This window comes from Aspergillus karnatakaensis (assembly GCF_047715665.1).
Source record: "Aspergillus karnatakaensis strain CBS 102800 unplaced genomic scaffold BJY04scaffold_16, whole genome shotgun sequence".
NCBI lineage: Eukaryota > Fungi > Ascomycota > Eurotiomycetes > Eurotiales > Aspergillaceae > Aspergillus > Aspergillus karnatakaensis.
In genome coordinates, this window is record NW_027395728.1 from 303951 (window position 1) to 324385 (window position 20435).

The window sequence follows — 20435 nt, forward strand, 5'->3', positions numbered from 1 at the left end:
TTCGACGCCATGCTTCGCCTTGATCACGCCGGGTGCGCCAGTGGTAGGAGCAGCCGTTTTGGTGATTATTGATCTGTGATCCAGAGAGGATAGGTAAGTGGATGTGAATTTTGATGATGTACCAAGAACTTGATGATAGTTGGTTTGCTGTCTAGGTGCAGGTCAGGCCTGATAGCAGTATCCTTTTGTCTTTTCTTGTAGATAGTCCTTTACCAAGCCCTAATATCAACATCCCCTACCTCTCATATATCTTCAAACCCACAAGCCAAGATCATTCTTACCCAGCTCTAACAATAAGGCAACAACGGATTTGAACAACTTCCTGCAATAAACGTCTGCTTCAGCCAAGGGAGATCAGCCTCGTGGATCTGCGCGGCAGGTTCGAGAATCCTGTCAACAATATGCACGACTCCCTGACCACGTTAATTAGTTCTTGTTCATCCCTCATACCTATTCTCACGAGAGTGAATCATCGAGTGTAACTCACCCCCGTAACCGGAATATCACCCTCCACCACCCGCGCAACCTGGTTCAACACCAGCTCGTCGTTCTGCTTCTGTGCGCCAATGAAGAGGTATGTCCCTGTCTATTCCATTCATCAATGAGAATTTTTCCCTCTGTGAAATGGAGAATAGAATATACCTGAATCCGCTGATAAGTCTCATTAAACGCCGACATCTCAAGCACCGAGTTCGGGATATAATGGTGGATGATGGTGTTCCCTAGCCACCATTTCCCTTTCCTATCATCATCATCACCCAATCGGTCATTTACCTTTCTTTTACATACGTAGTGAGAAACTTAAAGAAGAGGGGGACATACGGCGTCTCCCTGTACGTCTCAAAATAACTCCCCGTGTTCTCAAACGCGGCATTACTGGGTGCGAAGAAGGTGAATTTCCATGTTGGATTTGTGTCGAAGGCTTCTTCGAATCCGCCGCTTTGATTGAGAGCAGCGCGCAGCTGGCTTAGGTCGGGGCGGGAGGAGATGAAGTCGAGGAGGGTGGTTGCGTTGGCGGGTTTGGGGAGGGTGTAGGCTGGTTCGAGGTGGCGGTATGTTAGGGGGTCACAGGAGGGAGAGGAGTAAAGGGCTGTTGATAGAGAGAGGAAGGGGATTAGAGAGATGAGGAGCGGAGGGAGCTTCATTGCGGTTTCGACGTTGTGGGTGGTGTTGTATGTGGTAGGGCTGGATCGGGTTTGTGGCGGTCATATACTTGTAGTGTGTACGGGGTCGATCCGGGAGTTAGACCGTAGTCAACAATGGTTTTATGATCTATCAATCCTTCTCAGTCTATCCAGAGTCAGGATCAACTAGATATCCCCGCGGGGATGAGTTACCCCACAGCTCCAACCCCGGACTAAGTACCGGAGCCCCATCCGTATAGTTAAGCTCCTCCTCAACCTACCCAGAACTTCACCTCGATGTCTCGTCTACACAGTCAACAGTCGCTTGATCACTGAGAATTAAGCATCACCATGTACCTACAGGCTCTCCTCCTTGCGCTGGCAACAACAGCCACAACCACAGCCTCAGCGCCCCCCCTCGCCTCCACCCCCCAAATGGGCTTCAACACCTGGAACACCTTCAAAGCAAACCACAATGAATCCACCACTCACGAAATTGCCTCAACCCTTATCTCCTCCGGCCTCAAAGACGCCGGCTACACCTACCTAATCCTCGACGAAGGCTGGTCCGACTACACCCGCACAGCATCCGGCTTCCTCCAATCCAACCAAACCACCTACCCCTCCGGCATCAAACCCCTCGCTGACCGGCTCCACAGGCTAGGTCTCAAGCTCGGTTTGTACGGAGACAGCGGGATTCTAACATGCGGATTCCGGCCGGGAAGCTGGGGGTATGAAGAGCGGGATGCGAACAGTCTAGCGGAGTGGGGGGTGGACTATTGGAAATATGATAACTGCGGTGGTTTTCAAGCAATGACGCATGCGCCGCAGGAGAGGTTTAACACTATGGCGAGGGCGTTGATGGACAGTGGGAGGGAGATCTTCTATTCGGTTTGTGAGTGGGGCTTTCAGTTTCCGTGGCATTGGGGGGGAGGTATGTTCTTCTCTCCTCTTTATTTTGCAAAGAGGATATGGAAGCCTTTATGTGCTAGCTTCTGACAGTCGATACCCAGGGATTGGCCACTCGTATCGGATGTCCGGAGATATCACGGCGTCGTTCATCAATGAGACGGGGTGTCCGTGCAAGACGGCGTACTGTCTGAACACCGGGTATGCGGGGTGCTCAGTCACGAGCATTATTCGCAAGATGCGTGAGATTAGCGTCTACCAAGAGAAAGGGCATTGGCTTGATATGGATATGTTGGAGGTTGGCGTGGGGGATATGACTGTTTACATGCAGCAGACACATTTTGCTTTTTGGGCTGCGCTGAAATCGCCTCTTATTATCGGGGCAGATATACGCAGTCTCAGCGAAGAGACTCTTGAGATCTTGAAGAACAAAGAGATTATTGCCTTGAATCAGGATCCGTTGGGGCTGCCGGTTCATTATGTGGAGGGTGTGAGTGAGGAAGGGAGTATTCAGGTCTGGGCGGGGAAGTTGGAGAAGGGGAGTGTTGTTTTGGTCTTTAATGAGAAGAGTTATCCTCAGGACGTGTCTGTCTCGTTGAAGGATTTGGGCTTGGGGATCCGTGGAAAGGTGCGTGCTAGGGAGTTGTGGTCTGGGAAGTCGTGGGGAAGCAATGCGTCTGTTGAGCGTACGCTTCAGGCGTATCAGACTCTTGTGTTTAGGCTTAGTTAGTGGTCATGTGTCTGTGTTTATGCCCCTAGTAGATTGGTGTGAAATTTCGTGTTGTTCAAGAAATCTACCATATATTGTTGCGCCGAGTTAGGGCTAGAGACAACCACATCCTCAAGATTCATTTACTCCTTTTTCAATGGCCATCCATGATTTTGGCCACTATCTCTAGTCATCACTCATGGCTAGACATTCGATTCCTGATTTCCGTGACCTACAGCAGCTTGCGGACACCCTCCGGCCCTTCGTCCGTTGGCCGGCCCATATACCGGACAGATCAACAGAAGTGCCCATAAATCAACCCAAACCCTCATTCAATCTACATCCACAGCCTCTACCCCAGATCCCTCTCCACAATGAAGCTCCCCCTCATCCTGAGGGCCCTCCTCCCCCTCCTCTACCTCGCCCAAGGCAACCAAGCAGCCCACATCTCCATCCAAAACCCCATTCTCCCCGGCTTCAACCCAGACCCAGCAATCCTCCGCGTCGGCACCGACTACTACCTCGCTGTCTCCTCCTTCGAATACCACCCCGGAATCCCCATCTACCACTCCACCGACCTTCAAACCTGGACCCTGCACTCCCACGCCCTCACAACCCCCACCCAACTCCCCCTCCACGGCATCCCCACAGCCGCCGGCGCCTGGGCCCCCTCCCTCTCCCTCATAAACGGCACATACCACCTCACCCTCACAATCCGCTGGACCTACGACCCCATCGCCAAACTCTGGCCGCGCGTCTTCTGGGTCACCTCGCCCGATCTCAAAACCTGGTCCGAGCCCATCTGGGCCGACCCCTGGGGCATCGACCCAGATCTCTTCACCGACCCCGCCACAAACAAAACATACCTCACCCTCATGGCACCAAACAACAACATTGACCGCCTCTGGGGCATCTCGCAATGCGAAGTCGATCTGCACACAGGCTCATGCCTCTCCCCCTACCGCTCAATCTGGAACGGAACACTCCCGCAAACCCCCTCCTCCCGCCCCGAGGGTCCCAAACTCCTCAAGCGCGGAAAATACTACTACCTCCTGATCGCCGAAGGCGGCACCGACGAACTTCACCGCGCGACGATCGCGCGTTCGACATCCCCAACGGGGCCCTGGGAATCGAACCCAGACAACCCGCTCCTGTATAACGGGGCGTATGGATTCACGAACCTAACTGTGCAGTCTACAGGGCACGCAACGATGTTCGATACGCCGGAGGGCGACTGGTGTGCAGTTTTCCTTGCGAGGCGGAACATCGATGGTTTTTCGCCGCTGGGGAGGGAGACGTTTCTGTGTGCTGTTGAGTGGGTGGGTGGGTGGCCGGTTTTCAATCGTGGCGGGCCGATTCTGCTAAATAGTGAGGAGAACCCGAAAGCTGTGCCGGGGGATTTTGTGGATGAGTTTGAGGGCGAGGCGTTGGGGAGCTCGTGGTATTTGCTTCGCACGCCGTATGCGGAGGTTTATAGGCCTGCTCCCCCTCCTCCTCCTCCTCCTTCTCCTCCTCAGGGTCGTGGCAAGACAGTGGTAAAAAACCAGGGGAGGGCTAGCGGGTTGATACTGCGCCCTAATGTCTTCTCTCTCAGTGATAGGGATACGCCAGCTGCGGTGTTTCGGAAGCAGACGTCATTGAATATGACGTTTGCTGCTACGCTGCTTCCATTCGAGGGGGGTAGCTTAGGGCCGAGACAGACGGTGGGCGTGTCGGCTTATCTGAGTGAGTTGCAGCATCAGGATATTGGGATTACGGGGTGTCGGACTGAAACGGGAAATCGGGGTGGGTTGTGTGTTTATGTGGAGATGTTGAATAATGGGACGAGAGAGGTATGTATTTCTCCTTTGTTTCTTCATAGAAAACTGATGCTGATATGCTGCAGTACACTGAGCATCCCCTTCGGACTCGGTCGAATGGCAAACAGGAAAATGGGTTAACCCTGTATATCCGCGCAGCACCGCATGAGTACAAGATGGGGTACAGCTACAGTTCGAGCAAGGGATACTCCGACTCGCATGTTGAGGTAACATGGCTCACCTCATTTCCTTCGTCATATCTGGCGACTGCGCCACCGGACTGGTTCGTGTTTAGCGGTGCTATGTTTGGGCTATTTGCGAGTGGGAATGGGGAGCCGTGGCCAGTGAGCGGACCGAGAGTTGGGTTTGAGAGGGTCAGGGAGGTGTACTTTGAAGAAAGGATTGCAGATTATGGGCTGTCGGCGTGAGGATATGCCTCGAGGGAATCATCCCAGTCACCAAATAAGGAAGATGGAAGACTCAAGTGGCTACGGCAAAGCAGATCCAAAATAAAACAAAACCAAGTCTAATTAGGATATATGCCATGGCAAGTCACCAATGCACAACAAGACAATCCAAAGAACAGTCTGCTTCCCGGCGTCATATGACGAATTAAGATACAAATATGTCAACAGGAATCAAGACAGTCCTACAAGATAGAGAAGCGCCAGTACCGCTCCCCTAAGCAGGGAGGGACCGGACTTTCCATCTGTAGACTGCTTCCAGCCCAAGTCCACCAACGATGAATAGCTTAGAGGATGGAGCCGAGGGCAATGCAAGGAAGGCCGATACCGATGAGATCGCCATCCTGGATGATGTTAGACGGTGGTTATGGTGAGTCCAAGACTGAATACGTACCGCGCTGGAGGGGGAGTTTTGGCAGCAGGCAATGTTCTGCTTGCACTGCTGGTTGATGAGGTCCTGGACACCGATGAGGACTGGTATTGTTAGCATGTTTCTTTGGATCATCAATACTAGAGAGCATACCAGCAATATCGAGCTTGGAGCACTGGTCGAAGAGACCGAGACCCTCAGCGCCGGAGCCGGCACCGATGAGGTTGCTGAGAGCACCAGCGAGGATACCGTCGGCGACCTCGGTGGTGTCACCGGCGTAGGTGGCCTTGTTACAGCAAGAGAGCTGAGCCTGGTCACCGCACTTGTCGGAGGCCTGCTTGACGGTCACATCCTGGGGAACAGGGAACTTGACGTTGCTGTTGCCCTTGTTGCCGACACCGTTACCAGCGAACTGGGAGTCGTGGGCAGGAGGGAGGGCCACAACGGAGGCGGCGAAAGCAACAACGGCAGCAGCGATGGAGAACTTCATTTTGGCTGGATAGAACGGAATTTGGTTTTTTTTTTGAGAAGAAATTGGAACGAGAGACTGGACTGTGAGGAAAGTCTTGCTAAAAGAGAGTGTGATGATGAGTAGGATTGACTGCTGACCTCAACGCCCTTATATAGCTGTCCGATGAGTGTTTTGTGGTCCTGAGTTTGGTCGAGGACGCAAGCATTCCCTGGCTCAGAGAATTCTTCCTCTCATTGGAAGCCCCTGTGGAATGCACCACGCAAGGATGTAGCCTCTCAAGTTTGGAAGCTCCTCTCTCGCCAAAGGGCGCACCGTACCTGGAGCTGAGACCCAGTAAGAGGTATGGATCAGCTAGCTGATACCCTCCAGTGAGTGGCGGTGACCTAGTTCGGCGAGACTGGTGGGCGCTGCGCGTGTGGTACTGTCTCATTCCGTGCGCCAGTCTCTGTAGATCATTATGCAACCGGCAGTCTCTTCGTTTACGTTGCATCAGAATCTCTCCGTCTGTCTATAGTGTGTCAAGATATGATAATGTTCCATGGACGTATAGCTCGCGTGTCCACGGTATTGCGTGCTAAGCGCAGATTTGATTGCATCCATGACAGATCAGCCGCAGTATCTCGTGCGGTATGCAGGTAATGACTCTGGCATTCTCGGAGGTTAGTCGACCATCAAGGTTCAAAGTTCGGGGCTGCTACTGCATGCTCGATCTGCAAGGGGTTAGCTCGGGCAAGCGACAAGACATAAACCCATGTGGGCGCTGGTACCTTTCATTTCCTTTGCCTTGGAGAGGCAAGGGGCAGCATGATGGTAATCTCCCAGCTAGGGAGACAGGAACCTCCTGCATGTACTCCAGGTTTTATGTCGATCATCTACAGTTCCGGCCTTGTTTACTTTGTCGATCCTAGAGGTAGCACCACGGGCGAGACACTGGACAGTCATCGAGTCATTGAGGCGTCCATAGCCTCTTCGAAGATTCAGAACTTTGACGTGCTGTTTTTGGTAATCACATGTATCCTTGCTCAAGACGAGCCATGAACTGCTTCAAGAATGAGCCCACTGGTTCTACGTCAGTGGCTTGATAGCATTGCATGACCAAGCTGGCTTACCGATTAGAAGTGTCATGAATTGCGCGTATGTTCTGGGGCGACTAAGTTCATGTCGAGAGCGGTCTTTAGAGATAGCCTCTCAGCGAGGCGGTCTTTCTTTACCCGCCTTTCGGTTCTTCTGAGCCACCCGGCAGGAGATTTTTAGCGTACTGGTAGCGTACTCTGTAGATGCTTCATCCCAGGTGCTAGCTCTCAGATGCTGGGTGCGTCGACTTTGTATGTATTGCACGTGCTACCTATAGTAGATACTGTGAGAATAGAGGTGGGTGTAGACAATCAGTAAGTTAAGCTCTCGGACACTGGTCAAACAAGATGAGCATTGTGCCGGTGTATATATCAGTTTGATTCTTGTGGTAGTAGATTACTGCAGTTGTGATGTTGAAGTGAAATATATATATCGAGTCACCAAGGAAGAACAGTCAAGGCAGCTACCACACGGTACTTTCCTTGAGTAAACACAAGATATATGTTCTAGTTCTATATCCTATTTACTGATTCTCTACCACTCCTCTACCTCAGAAACATCCTCAAACCTCTCATCCTACCCATTGGATCAAACCACAAACCACCAGCATGACCTCTACAACCCCACCCACATCCACATCTACATACTCCGCCTACCGCATCGCCGAAACCTCCCTCGGCCCTCAAGACCACCACTACATCTTCATTGAGACAAACGAAGACGGCCCCCTCACCGGCCACCGCTTCCACGTCATCGGCAACATCCAAGAAGGAATGACTTTCAACCACCGCCCCTGCATAGTCCCCGAGGACGAGCCTGTCTTCCAAAGCAAAGACAGGATCGGCATTGTCACCATGGAGGACTACGAGAGCGGGAAGGTCCAGGCCATTTGCGAGGAGGTCGAGGTGCCGAAGAAGCAGTTTCAGGGGGCCAAGAGGTTGTTTCCGAAGGAGAGGTTGAGGAGGTGTCAGGAGTGGGCGGATGAGGCGGTTGCTTTGTTGAGGGAGAGGGCGGTTTTGAGGGAGGAGTAATCCATTGTGTTCGATTACGGATGGGATGTCTTCATGACTTGATGATGATGATGATGATGATATTGATGATGGTGATGATGATGTTCATTCAATGATGATAGTAAAATACATGCCGGTGCTGTGCCGGCCGCTTCTATGCAGCAGGAAGAGATATGCAATGATACAATGCCGCCAACGCCCAACCTCTCATGTCTCGAGGTCTAATCCAGTAGGTATCTCAAAGGAAATAAAGCAGAACGGAGCCGAGGAGCTCAAGAAATGTGTAGAAGAAGCCTCAATCGCGTAGCCAAGCCCTCCGTTTCTCCTCCTTCTTCTCCCGCCGCTTCTCCTTGAACATCTTCAGCTCCTTCTTGCTCAGTTTCTTCGCGCTCCGCTCCGCCCGCAGACTCCTCCCATCATGCGAATTGGCCGCCGCGTCCACATCAAAGTACGCATTCATCTGCCGCCGCGACTTATTCTCATCGTTGTGATAGTCCGGATTCTGCGAATCCCCCTGCCACTTCCCCGTGAACCGATTAAACGATCCAACCGCTTCATACCCTGCAGGATTCACCATTCCCGGAGCCCCCAACGCATCCTCTTCCTGCCGCTCATAATGCTGCGCATACGGCGCAGTCGGATCGTAATCACCGTGAATGGCCGGGTTATACCCGCCCAGCGGTGCTTCAGTCTTCTCAGCTACATCCTCCGTGCCTGGGGCAGGGGGAATCGCAGGTTCCAGAGCTCCAGTTGGAGCAGAAACAGGAGCAGGAGCAGTTGAGTTCGGAACCCGGGGGTTCTCCCATTGCGAGACGCCTGTGTAGCGATTGTAGAAGTAGTATGACTGTGCGGTTGCGTCCCAGACGGGTTCCCAGCCGTCGTCGTCGCTTGGGGGCGCTTCGTTCGGGAGGGGTGGTGGGATCTCGTTCGGTAATGGGGGTGCCTCGGATTCGGATTCTTGTCTTTCGCCTTCTTCTTCTTCGTCGTCGTCGTTGCCGTCACTTTCTGCTTGTTTTTGTGCTGAGTCGTGGTTTCGTGTGTGCTCCTCCTCTTCTTCTTCCTGCTTGCGCGATTGTGTCGTCACTGTCGGGTCAGTGGGTGTGTTGTCGTTTGCCTCAGCCTGGGGAGACTGAGATGGGGCTTCGCCTCGAGGGGCGGCTTTGTTTGAGCTCTCGGACATGGTCGATGTTATACGCGATATGATTGTAATCCAGAAATGAAAGTGAGAACCGGAGCTGGAGATGATTTCATGCGGAGAGCGACCAGGAACAATATTGTTCCGCTGACCTATGAGATACATGCCCAATCACAAGCCACGAAAACTAACCCCCAGGGTTGCTGCCATGCGATAACGAAAGTAAGATAAAACTTGAAGTCATACGAGTAATCTCACATTGATACTTATATTTAGTGCTCTACTTAAAGACGAATGAGAATCGTGGGCATCAGAAGCAAAAAGATAACAAAAAAACAAGGAGCGTCAGCGACAAGATTCGAACTTGCGCGGCCGAAACCAGCAGATGGTCGAGACATATAAGCCAATCAGAGGTCAAGAAAGCTCGACCAATCAGAAGCTAGTATTCGAATCTGCCCCCTTAACCACTCGGGCACGCTGACGGCAACATTTTGATTGTTCACTATTGTGACTTATGAATCTGATTTCCATGATGTGCAGTTATAGTGACCCCTCCTTGTGGACATTGAAAGGCTCTGCTGCTATTGGTCCTTGTTAGATTTTCACATGATCCTCACAAAGTTCTCTACCCAATTATTCAAATTTTGATATACAGTTACACTACGAGCAGCACTGTTTTAAGACATTATCATTGAGGTAAGCTGATCTTTCCTTGGTACTCAGTCCGGCACCTTGTTTTCGCCCTCTCCGGCTCCCTCGTCGTGCGGGCTGGGCGGTTTGGCTTGAGCCTCGACATGCATGCCGGTGATATACAGAGTATAACACTCAACATGCACTTTTGTTGTACACGGGCTTAGGGTCTTTTTTTAAAAGAGGCTACCTATCACTGGTGTCAACTGTGCTTGGCATCTTATATGTTTGAACTGTAATGCGTATCATCTCGACATTTCGGTCTTCGGGGGACTATGGCTCCATTGACTTGACCTTGCATACAAAGGACATCAACTTTCTCGCTTCATTCTGAAGCTCGTTATCTGATATTATGGCATCATTACCGGACGAACTGGAACTAACCACCTCACAGATTTACTATCCAAATACCAACATCAACACCAAATCAAGGGATCATATCAAATATATATCCCCCACTATCTGAACGCCCACCAACTTCAAGTCCACAAAGACCTTCAAGTACCGGCTTTCAGCACCAGAAGTCATCTTCAGGCTATCATCATCCAGCTCACACCCAACATGGCCCCAATCAGCCTAACCCCCGACTCAATCGACGATCTAATTTACTCCGCGCGCGCCGGCGACCTCGAATCCCTGCAATCCGACCTCTCAACGCTAAGCGCGCAGCACAGCGTCCCGCAATCCACCATCATCGCCTCGGCAATCGACACCTCGCCCGCCGAAGAAGGCGGCAGCGGCTCCTGCCTGCTGCACTACCCCGCTGCAAACGGCAACATCGAGATCCTCTCCCACTTACTGAACGTGCTTACCTCCTCGCCAGCCACCGAGCTCAGCAAAGAAGAAATCCAGAAGGTGCTCAACCACCGCAACTACTCGGGAAACACGGCCCTGCACTGGGCGGCCCTGAATACGCATTTGGAGTGTGTCAAGGCGCTGGTTGAGGCTGGGGCGGATGTGGGGGTAAAGAATGAGGCGGGGCTAGATGCGGTTTTCTTGGCGGAGAGGGCGGATTGGGATGTGCTTCCTGAGGGGGTGGAGGAGGAGGAGGAGGAAGAGAAGGGGGTTCAGGAGGTGGAGGTTGAGATTGGGAAATTGGATGTTGGGGCTGGTGAGGGGGGGAATGGGGATGAACAGGAGAAGGAGAAGGCGCCGGTGACGAAGGGGAGGGAGGTTGCGGAGTGGCTGCTGGCTGCAGAGCAGGATGAGAAGGTGGGTGCGTCTGGGGAGGATTCGAAGGAGGGAGAAGCTGAGAAGAAGTAAATGATGGACCGGCTTGATCGCATTTATGACTAGTATGAGTTGTTAAGGAGGAGGGAAAATTTTGATATACATAGACGGTAACGCGATTAAATTCATGCTTCATTATATGCTCATGCCATGCTCGTGCTCATACCCATGCTTCTATCTCTATACATGCTAGCTCTTTCGTGGGTTGCGTTGACGTTTCGTAGATGATGAGAGTACGGATGTACCCTTCGGGAAGGAGCCCTCGGCCTGGATATCTTGACCTCCAAGCTCATGGGCTTTCATATCATATCCAACACGGAACTTGCGATCACGCCAGGTAACAGTTTCACCGCCCCAGATAGCCCAAAACCAGATAGGGAAGGCAAGTATTTCGCGGCCGAGCCAAGCGGCAAGCCAGTGCCGGTACCGCCGTCTCGTTGTATCTTGCGGAGGACGGACGAAGGTAGGGGTATTTTCGTCCAGTTCAACGGTTTTTCCGGAGTGGAGCATGATGTATACAGTCCAGTCGATAAGATTCCATGTCAAAAGGCCGAGGCCGAAGGCAGTGAAGAATGTTTTCCAGGTGGAGAGGTCGGAGGCGAACTGGAAACCCTTGTCTTGGAGATACTGAGCTAGTGCGGTGGTGACGCCGTAAGCTCCATATAGCGAACACAGAATGGACTCCGTGCCAGGCTCAACGAGCGTCGCGAGGATAACGGTGTACTTTCGGACGCGCAGCCACCGGACCCGGCGCGCGATGTATGATCGAACGCTCATGTTGGCAATGGGTTGAAAGGCAAGGTCTCCGTATACAAGCGCATGCTTTCCAAGACGCCTGCCCTCCTCTTTCTCTTCACGAACTTTGTTTTTCCAGAGTAAATCGCCAATCAAATGGTCCTCGCAGATGTTGTTGGAGAAGTAGTCGATTCCCGGGTTGCGTCGGCGGCCATCAGAAGGTGCGGTCAGATAGTCCAGATGAGAGCGGCGGAACATGTTGGACTTGCCCACGATGCATGGCGCAATCAGGACCGTGTTGATCGCGGTATACATCTTAGCATGCGAGGAAGAAAGGAACAATTCCTCGAGACGACCGCCGCCCATAGCCAGTGGGCCCGGTTTTAATGCGCCATCTCCAGCCCCGTTCGTAGCCAGCACATGCTGCTCTTGCCTCCAAGTGTCGGCGCCTGTAATATCCACAGCAACCGGCAGATGGTGCACAAATTTATTCTCCTTGCCCGAATCGGCACCAAAACCACACAACTTGTCGACCATCCGGCCGCAGAGACCTTTTCCAACCCAGATATTGCAGTCTGCGATCCAAACGATATCACCCTTCGCCTCTCTATACGCGCGACTCATGTTCCGAATCTTCGGGTTAGGACCCAGATCATAAGCCTGCTCATTCCCATCTTGTAGAAGCGGATCCTCCTCCTCGACATAGACGCGCGCATCAACGTGCGGGAAATCGGTAACCAGTTTCTCAAGTGTCGCGTAAGCAGGGTCACTCCGGGAGGACACACAAAGGCAAACGGTAAGTTTATCGCGGGGGTATTCCTGCCGAAAAGTCGACGCTAAACACTCGTAAAGGTTCGCTTCGAGGCCTTTGACTGGTCGAATGACGGTGACATGAGGCGCATCTGGTGCCGTGGCGGAATAGGACTTCTGAGGTCGGCGGAGGCAGTGTTTCCATCTAAGGAGAGACTATTAGTCCGGATCGTCGCGGATATTGATTCCAGCGGCGGCTGAAACGAATGAGGGAGGAGTACAGTTTGTAGTAGCCCAGAGCACACACGGTCGTCACGGTAGAGTACCAGATCAGACCTATCCACCCCAGCGCGATCGACCACTGGAATCCGCCATGGCGGGTGGCTGATCCTAAACCGACGGCGTCCAAAAACAAGTGAAGCTTTATCATAGGCGTTTGCGATAGCAATAAACCATTCTATAATTTAGGCGATACAAAGACGGCAGGGTTGAAAGAGAGACAGGGCCCTGAGTTGTTGAGTGAGGGGAGGGAAGACAAGAGAAGGGAGAAGAAAACGCGGTTGGTGTCAGGCTGTCAGCGCAGTCTTTGTACTTGTGGTTTGTTTGTCACTGGCAAGCGCAACAATAACGATCGGCTCAGGCTAATTCGATTTCATGCCTAGCTTGACGATTTCAGGTTCCTTTCGGAGTTTCGGATGCAACGGATCATGTTTTGGATCGTGGACCGCAAATAATAACGGCGGGTTTGCCCTGTTGGACCCGCTTGCGGTGAGAATGAGGCAGCTGAGGCGTGGCTATGTTTGGCAACGGCATATCTTCTGCAGGAGCATGATGACTCTCAGACCCGATGAGTAGGAGCTTGTGGAGGAGTTGGAGATTGCTTGAGCTCTGCTGAGTGCTGATGGCGGTATTTGGGATATATGAGAAAAAGGCTTAGCTTCAAAAAACTATGAATTATTGAGCCTAGTCTGTAGATTGATATTGTACAATTGCCCCCAAGTTCATTATCATTATCGTGAAATAGCAGACTACGTCCGTCAAGGTTTCTTCTTCTTTCGAATGAGGTTACCCCCGAGCACATTGACCCCGGAAGCCTGGGCTGGTTCTGTCGGTGCACCTTGAGTCTTGTCTGAAGCCTCGCCTTCGTCCTTCTTTCTTTTTCGTACCAGCAATGTAGTGGGTATTGTGTTCGTCGTCTGTGCTGGGGTCGCAGACTCCTTCTCGACCCCCTTTCCAACAACCTGCTGACCTATCCAGAGCTCGTCAGCAAGAGCAGCAACCTTGTCGTTGTACGCCTTTGTACTGGCAAAAGAGACCTCCTCGTTATAAAAGTCTTGTCCAAGAAGAAAGACGTTCGCGGCCTTGTAGTCTTGCTCGCTCAGTACCGCGTGGCCTCTCCCAGCTTGGGGCCAATAGAAGGCACTTCCATCGTTGGCTTGCTGTGCCTTGGGCTCTTTGGCTTCAGCAGGCGTAATTTCACTGCTCGTAGAGACCTCCAAAGGCTGCGTCTGTTCTGTGCTATCCAAAGCAGAAGCAGCAGCAGCAGGCTTAGCCTCCACCTTCGGCGCATCCTTGATCTCCGTGAGTCCAGTCTTGCTGCTCAACATCGGATTCGAGTTCACCACACCAGGCGGGTTAATAACCAACCACAGAAATCCCACCAACCTCCCAGCCGAACACTCCTGGCGAAAAGACATCATCTCCCAAAACTGATCCAATGACTTGACACTCCTCCATTGCCCCGCCTTCGCCCCCTTCAGGTCCTTCTCATCAGGAAGCTCATCATCAAGATCGATGAGAAAGCGCGTCTTGGGGTCATCAGGAAACCTCGGAACCAAGCACCGCGGCGGTGCATCAGGCCTGCTACACAGCTGCCGTAGAGGATAAGCGTTCAGCCATCGAGACCGCTCCTTATTGTCAAGTTTAGCCGTGCTAGGGAAGAATCCTCTCGTCTCAAACTTGTCGCAAGAAGGAACAATGAGATAGGCCGTTGCGGAGCTCCGGGAAGACTCTTCAGCTTTCTTGTCCTGCTCCCGGGAAGCAGATTCAGGCTCATATTCACGAAGAATAGGGTCAAGAGCGCGACACCACCATTTGATTAGCCCACGGTCGTCAAGGACATGTTTTTCTGAGTTCTCGATGCTCCCTGGGAAGAGGTACTGATTCTGAGCTCGCGCGAAGAGAGACACAACCAAGCGGACGCCAGGTCTCTGATGTGTGTGGACGAGAAAAGAAAGGAAAGTACTGGTAATCAGTCTCAAAATCGAGCTTTTAGGCGCGGCTTTCAGCAGATGCAGGTGTCCGGTTGAGTCCGCCTTGGAAACGAAGATTGTCGTCAGATGCGCGGCTGTGTAAATCAATACTTCAATGCCGTAGACGATGATCTCCTCTCCTTCATCCTTATCCTTGGGAGTGACAGTCACAGACGCAGAAAGGAAGTGATTTTCAAGGAACGTGGGCTCTGGCTCTTCGCCTGGTGGCGCCGCAAAGAGCGCCGTTGTTGCGGTGGGCGTCGATGAGACATGGCGGATAGTGACCTTTGCATCGGTCGGGAGCACCTTGGCTAGGAGATCTCCCAGATCAACGTCAACCTTGGACATCGCTGTGTCCAGTCATGAATTGTCATCAATTGAGGGTCGGGTGGGTTAATGATTCTCTCTTCTCTGCCATTTTCCTCCTCTTTTTTTCCTTTTGCCCCTCGAGACGCGTTCCTTTCGCCTGGGATCACGTGCCCCCAGCCTTGTGTTTTGGGAGTGCATCTCTCTACTGCAGAATGCGCTCATTCTTTCATTGCTTTCTCAAATTTGTGGATTTCCTATGAAGCGTTTATACACCAATAAACATTACTCGTGCTGATAGGAGATCTCTATAATGATCTATGCTATATGCAGGACGAGAAATTCATGTTTCTCATTATATATGGAATCGCGCTGTGGACTTAAAAGTACTCAGCAGCAGCAGCCAGGTCGTCAGCGTTCAACAACCCGACACCCTCATTGAGAAGGGCCGTCCAGAGGATGTTACGGGCTCTGATCGGGTACGATGGGGCACCCCAGTACCTGGCAAGGATACCCTTCTCCTTCGCGGCGGAAACTTGCGCCCGAATAGTTTCGATCTGCTCCTCGCTTAGAACGCTATCGGTTTCGAGAGTCAGCTCGCCAACAGCTGAGGTGAAGCTGGTTGAGGCAATTGGCGAGATGAGCGAGGTGATACCCTCGCCCTCGGGCTCGTTAAGGGTCGCAAGAGGACCGTCGTAGAAGTAGTCACGGTCAGCGACGGGAGCTACCATGTCGTAAGGAGTGTTACCGGTTCCTATGACGGTAACGGGGCCCTCGGTGAGGGTGTCGTTGTTCTTGACGGTGGTCAAGTAGCCCTTCTTGCGCAATGGCTCGAGAGCAGCGATGACGGCCTCGAAGGTTTCTGGGCCGGATGTCTTTGCGTCAACGAACAAGTAGAGCGTCTGGCCGGTGGAAGCGTCAAAGACACCGCTGTAATCAATCAGTAGAGATCCGGTGGGAGGGCCAATGTACCTACTTGTTTGTAGGCTCAGACAGGAATCTGCTCTTAGGGTTCTGACGCTCAAGCACGTCGAGGATGGGGTTGATGTACAGCGACTCGAACGTACGCTCTTCCGTCAGGGAAGACTCGTCGTGACCAATCTACCAAGTTAATTAATGAGCACAGGGCACTGCGAGACGCTATACTCACATGAAGAGTGCCATTGTACAGCCAGACATCAGCCTCGACTGAAATGCATCCCTTTGACAGAGCTGTAGCGAAGTTGTTAGTAGTCGGCCATAGATGACTGGCCACTAAGAAATACCTGTGTAGAAAGGAATGTCCCTCCAGTAATCACTGCGCGTTGTTAGCTACCAGCAAGCATCTCCCGAGTCACAAAGAACTTACTTGTGAGAGTGAACAGGGATCTATAAGGGGCAATTGAGTTAGTGGTTCAATTCCGTCTCCTGACGTGGTTCATCCACGAAATCTCTTCCAGGGGCAAAAAGCAGACTTACAGGCAAAATACCCCTGGTGAAATCCGTGGGATAGCTGTATTCGGAGCTCTTGTGGGTGTTCTTTAAGATACTCTGCAGCTCTGATGAGCCCGCGGCGGCTTCTGTCGGCAATGCAAGGTACAGCGCGGAGACCGCGGCGAGGAGCGACCGTGAGAGAACCATCTTGCGAGTCTTGCGTCAATAGTCGAGGATGTAAAAGATACCTAGGAAACTGGTGAATCCTGGGCCAAAGAAGAGCTTCCCCAGGGTTTATGTAGGTCGGCCGAGAGTTGAGAGCATGCACGATCGATTGGATGAAAGATCGTCGCCATCCTGCCGGCAGCCTTGGCATGTCAGCAACCCAGCAAGAAGCAAGCATTCACCCACACTGCGCCTTTTGCTGCCGCCCCAAGGCTTGGTATGGAGTATGTACTCAAGCTGATATCATTTCTTCCGAGAACGTTATCGTTTTTGTCTTGATTGCGCGCTTATCTACGTGGGCCTATTCGGCTCATACTTCATTCAATGCATCAAGTATCATAAGACAGAACAATAGTCATTAATCACAATCAAAAATAGATTATGTAACATGAATCCCAGACTCGATCTGGGAAATGACATGAAGGGAAGGTAAAAGGCCGTACGTTATAGCTAGACTTCACGAACAGATGGAGGCCGCGAGTTACTCTGAGAGTCTGGCGCCGTGTTATTTCGTCGCAGACTCAAGTTCCCGATCCGCTGCACTAGGTTGCTTCCCACAGCATCCACAGCACCCTTCGGCGCGAGCAGTGTTGGGCCTTGTGCAGCGGCTTCTTGGACTTTGAACAGTTTGATCAAGGTTCCGTTCCAGACACCGACCGTACCGGGCGTAGCGCCGGATGCGGATCCAACAACCATTTCGGCAGAGAAGATGAAACCCCATAGCAACGATTCGTACCACCCCATTGAAAGTGCTGACCATTCAAAAGAGTGCACGCGAGCAGGAGCTGGCTCTGATATGATACTCCGAATCATCGGATCTTGCGCGAAAGGCTCGAGGTTACCGATGAGTGTACGGGCTTCAGGGCTAGAAGACGATTGTAATGCGGACTCGGGAACGTTTGGAACGATGGCTGCAATAATGGTGAGGATTGTGTGGAGAGGAAGTTCTGGCAACCAGGACTCCAGCTATCGTTTGGGTGTCAGCATACTATATTATGTAGACCGAGGAGATACTGTTACTTACCCAACCGGTAGTGGGAGTGAAGCCACTCGACGATGGTGGGAACACAGTCGACATGCTGATTTGACTGGTCATACTGTTTTGCCTCGAGAAAGAGGGTTGTCCCGCGGGCATCTTGCCCCGCGCCTTCTCGGACATCCCACGTAGCTGCAACGGCACGCTTTCATCGACCGTTGATGCTATTGACTGCCGGCGGGAGGTGTGCACGGAGGCTGAGTCCTGAGCTGGTGTGTGCTGGCCTTCACCCTCATCTTCTGAGTCGTCCCCACCGATGGCAAAAAGATTGTTGTTTTCCTCAGGAATACGACCCAGAGGGGACCGAGTCCCCGAGGAAAGACGCGAGTCATCATCTGCAGCTGAGAGCACCGGACTGGCAAAAGATTCGCGACTATCGGCTTTTCTCCGTTCATTCTGACGTTCAATCTCTTGCTGGCCGCTCTCCAGAGTAAACTCCCGCACCGCCTCAAAACGTCTCCTGTGCTTCAGAATTGCATATACTAGGTAGGGATTTTCTATGCATCATTAACGTCTTGTAAAGAAGAAGAAGAAGAAGAAGAAGAAGCAAAATCTGGTTCAAGACATACTTGTGAACTGATTCTCCAGGATAGCATTTATGGATTCGAGGATAGAACTCAGAAGCGCGTGATTAGTCTCGTTGGCCAACAGAAAGCTGGGTGCTGCCATTGACGAGAAAAGCTGCAGGATCTTTGACGCGGTTTCGGGAACCGAGTGCTCAAGATACGGCGCGATATTGTTGATTACGGCAAGGAGGGCTGGATACACCGCGTTTAGCTTGCCTTTGCTCGTGGTTATCAAAGTATGAATAGACTATAACGGTTAGTTCAGTAGCTTTGAGGCCAGCGAGCGAGGGGGACCATACAATGAGGAGGAAATCCGCGTAGGAGCCCTTGAAGCCTGGTATCCGAACTGTCTGGGGTAGCGTTTCCTGTGCCTCAAATTTGTTGTTCAAACTCTTTCCAAAAGTAGGCTCAACACTCATGGTCTGCAGGATGAAGATGCACATCCGAACAACGCCCTGCTTCGCTGGATCGGATTTATATGTGATGCTATAAAATATACAGAGAATTATAAAGTCGTGGGACCGGTTCGAGTCAATGATAAAAGACCTAAATCGCTTGTTGCACTGCAGGGCTTCCCAGAAGAGTACCAGCATTTCTGGTGCCCATTTGACCGACTTCTGGCTACCTGGAAGATATGCTGTCGTTGCTTGCATCTGATGAACAGTGAGCTAGGAGTGATATCAGCAGCGGATAATGTATACGTACAGGCTGGTTAAGAATTCTGGTCATGCCGTCAACCAAGAACTGGAAGTCTTGTGGTCGGTGGAGGCGACCGAAGTAGTGACGATAATAGTTCTTGGGAGGATTTCCCCGACCATCTTCCGGCACAGGATATAGAAGGAGTACAAGGAGAAATTGAAGGGAGTAAATAACCAATATCTGTCTTGGATCTTTCCAGACAACATGGTCATACGGAACTCTCCACGAGGCTGGGTTGTATTTGATCGCCTAGTGCAGGCAAAGAGTTAGCGGTCGCATCATCAATGATGATTCTAGGACATACTGTGTTCAACAGTGAGCATAGCAACGTCAACACTGGCTGTTTCTCCTGGTTGGTGGTGATGTATGTAATAGCTCTGACACCTTGAACTGGAAGTAGACCTGCATTGTGGTTAGTCCTAGTCGGGAATTCTCCAGGCGGAGACTTACTAGAAGACATGTACATTGCCTTTCCAGTAATGGTGAGCAATAATCGGAGAACCTCGCAGCGGTTGCTCTCCAGTTCCCTAGTCGAACCCATCGAGGTATTGCAGCCAACACCGCTCTGCCAGATGGAGTACGAAATCTTGGACGTCGCCGAGGGAAGTTTTGGAATAGTAAAGTCCGTAAAGAAGAGCAAGTCCATGAGCGTATCAATCAACTCCTCAGCTAAGGGCTTGACATCTTCAAAGTCGCTCACACGAGGTGATGCTTGATCTTGACCCTCCTCGCCCTGCGCTTCGTCGAAGAGTACATCTGCAGCCAGCTGGGCCTTCCTGGTCTTTTTCCTTCGGCGAGTCCAAAAGAATTTCTCCTCCCAGTCTTCAAGATGATCGGCTTCGTACACGTATGGGAGAAGGCGTGTGAGGATGCGAATGCAGTTCAATGCGTCTCGGTCGGGGGCCAGGTCTGGGTCTGGAAAGGACGGATGGTTTTTCAAGGCTGTAAGACGCGATGTAATAGATAATAACAACGTTTCGAAGTTCCCTAAGGCATGGTCGCGCGTCCGCCGGATATCGGCCGGGGTGAACAGGCTGAAGACATCTTCCGTTGATTCGGGGAGCTCCCAGAACTACATGTAGATGTTAACAGATGAAACCCAGCCCAAGCGATAGCTATCAAAATGAGACACTGACTCTGGCCCAGTATTGATCGTCTGCGGGGATTTCTTTTTCCTCCGAAAGGCGAAAGATCCCCTGTTTGAAGACTAGCTTCGACTCCGAGGCTCCCATCTTGAACCGTCAATGACGTTCAGGGAGCTGTTGACTTCATGCGCGTGGTAAATTATTGAAGATTCTCGAGTAAGATAATTTTTCTGAGTTAAAGGGATTTTGAAAACGAGACCGGACGGCCGGGTGCGGCGCGCAGATGAGGGACGTAATGTTGGCTTTCTTGGAAGGTTGGGAACTTGGCCTCAAAGCTGGAGATCTGTATCCGGGGCGGCCTATCCCCACCACTTCATGGGAA

General features: G+C 51.8%; 10 protein-coding genes and 1 non-coding gene across 11 annotated transcripts; 4 read left to right on the forward strand and 7 right to left on the reverse strand.

Annotated features, from left to right (window-relative positions):
• Positions 1-287: 287 nt before the first annotated feature.
• Positions 288-1145, reverse strand: BJY04DRAFT_216751 (uncharacterized protein; the record flags this gene model as incomplete). Its single annotated transcript, XM_073715849.1, has 4 exons — positions 288-413; positions 488-586; positions 643-742; positions 790-1145. The coding sequence occupies 4 exons, from the start codon at positions 1143-1145 to the stop codon at positions 288-290; spliced, it is 681 nt and encodes a 226-aa protein (XP_073572852.1).
• A 276-nt stretch (positions 1146-1421) lies between these two features.
• Positions 1422-2763, forward strand: BJY04DRAFT_206649 (glycoside hydrolase family 27 protein; the record flags this gene model as incomplete). The annotated part of the gene is made up of 3 exons (XM_073713740.1): positions 1422-1437; positions 1528-2058; positions 2138-2763. The coding sequence occupies 3 exons, from the start codon at positions 1422-1424 to the stop codon at positions 2761-2763; spliced, it is 1173 nt and encodes a 390-aa protein (XP_073572853.1).
• Positions 2764-3116: 353 nt separating this feature from the next.
• BJY04DRAFT_206650 (beta-xylosidase) lies at positions 3117-4969 on the forward strand (the record flags this gene model as incomplete). The annotated part of the gene is made up of 3 exons (XM_073713741.1): positions 3117-4211; positions 4290-4574; positions 4628-4969. 3 exons carry the CDS (start codon positions 3117-3119, stop codon positions 4967-4969), a joined length of 1722 nt encoding a protein of 573 aa, XP_073572854.1.
• A 91-nt stretch (positions 4970-5060) lies between these two features.
• On the reverse strand, positions 5061-6223 carry BJY04DRAFT_32057 (hydrophobin family protein). Its single transcript, XM_073720130.1, has 3 exons — positions 5529-6223; positions 5400-5479; positions 5061-5349 (listed from the first exon to the last, which is right to left on the reverse strand). The coding sequence occupies exons 1-3, from the start codon at positions 5863-5865 to the stop codon at positions 5293-5295; spliced, it is 474 nt and encodes a 157-aa protein (XP_073572855.1). The 5' UTR covers positions 5866-6223; the 3' UTR covers positions 5061-5292.
• Positions 6224-7529: 1306 nt separating this feature from the next.
• On the forward strand, positions 7530-7952 carry BJY04DRAFT_216755 (uncharacterized protein; the record flags this gene model as incomplete). The annotated part of the gene is made up of 1 exon (XM_073715850.1): positions 7530-7952. One exon carries the CDS (start codon positions 7530-7532, stop codon positions 7950-7952), a length of 423 nt encoding a protein of 140 aa, XP_073572856.1.
• A 69-nt stretch (positions 7953-8021) lies between these two features.
• Positions 8022-9135, reverse strand: BJY04DRAFT_185619 (WW domain-containing protein). Its single transcript, XM_073710796.1, has one exon. The coding sequence runs from the start codon at positions 9109-9111 to the stop codon at positions 8227-8229; it is 885 nt and encodes a 294-aa protein (XP_073572857.1). The 5' UTR covers positions 9112-9135; the 3' UTR covers positions 8022-8226.
• Positions 9136-9409: 274 nt separating this feature from the next.
• On the reverse strand, positions 9410-9548 carry BJY04DRAFT_t59. Its single transcript has one exon. It is a non-coding gene; the product is annotated as a tRNA-Ser (tRNA).
• A 769-nt stretch (positions 9549-10317) lies between these two features.
• On the forward strand, positions 10318-11019 carry BJY04DRAFT_216757 (ankyrin repeat domain-containing protein; the record flags this gene model as incomplete). The annotated part of the gene is made up of 1 exon (XM_073715851.1): positions 10318-11019. One exon carries the CDS (start codon positions 10318-10320, stop codon positions 11017-11019), a length of 702 nt encoding a protein of 233 aa, XP_073572858.1.
• Positions 10888-13418, reverse strand: BJY04DRAFT_185620 (putative ceramide glucosyltransferase). Its single transcript, XM_073710797.1, has 2 exons — positions 12753-13418; positions 10888-12676 (listed from the first exon to the last, which is right to left on the reverse strand). Exons 1-2 carry the CDS (start codon positions 12899-12901, stop codon positions 11176-11178), a joined length of 1650 nt encoding a protein of 549 aa, XP_073572859.1. The 5' UTR covers positions 12902-13418; the 3' UTR covers positions 10888-11175.
• A 90-nt stretch (positions 13419-13508) lies between these two features.
• On the reverse strand, positions 13509-16649 carry BJY04DRAFT_206653 (H3 histone acetyltransferase RTT109; the record flags this gene model as incomplete). The annotated part of the gene is made up of 6 exons (XM_073713742.1): positions 13509-15062; positions 15605-15959; positions 16006-16130; positions 16180-16241; positions 16295-16340; positions 16488-16649. 6 exons carry the CDS (start codon positions 16647-16649, stop codon positions 13509-13511), a joined length of 2304 nt encoding a protein of 767 aa, XP_073572860.1.
• A 355-nt stretch (positions 16650-17004) lies between these two features.
• On the reverse strand, positions 17005-20337 carry BJY04DRAFT_185634 (Hid1 family protein). The gene is made up of 8 exons (XM_073710798.1): positions 20105-20337; positions 19419-20040; positions 19273-19370; positions 18975-19217; positions 18569-18922; positions 18273-18516; positions 17692-18200; positions 17005-17633 (listed from the first exon to the last, which is right to left on the reverse strand). Exons 1-8 carry the CDS (start codon positions 20198-20200, stop codon positions 17118-17120), a joined length of 2682 nt encoding a protein of 893 aa, XP_073572861.1. The 5' UTR covers positions 20201-20337; the 3' UTR covers positions 17005-17117.
• Between the last annotated feature and the right edge of the window lie 98 nt (positions 20338-20435).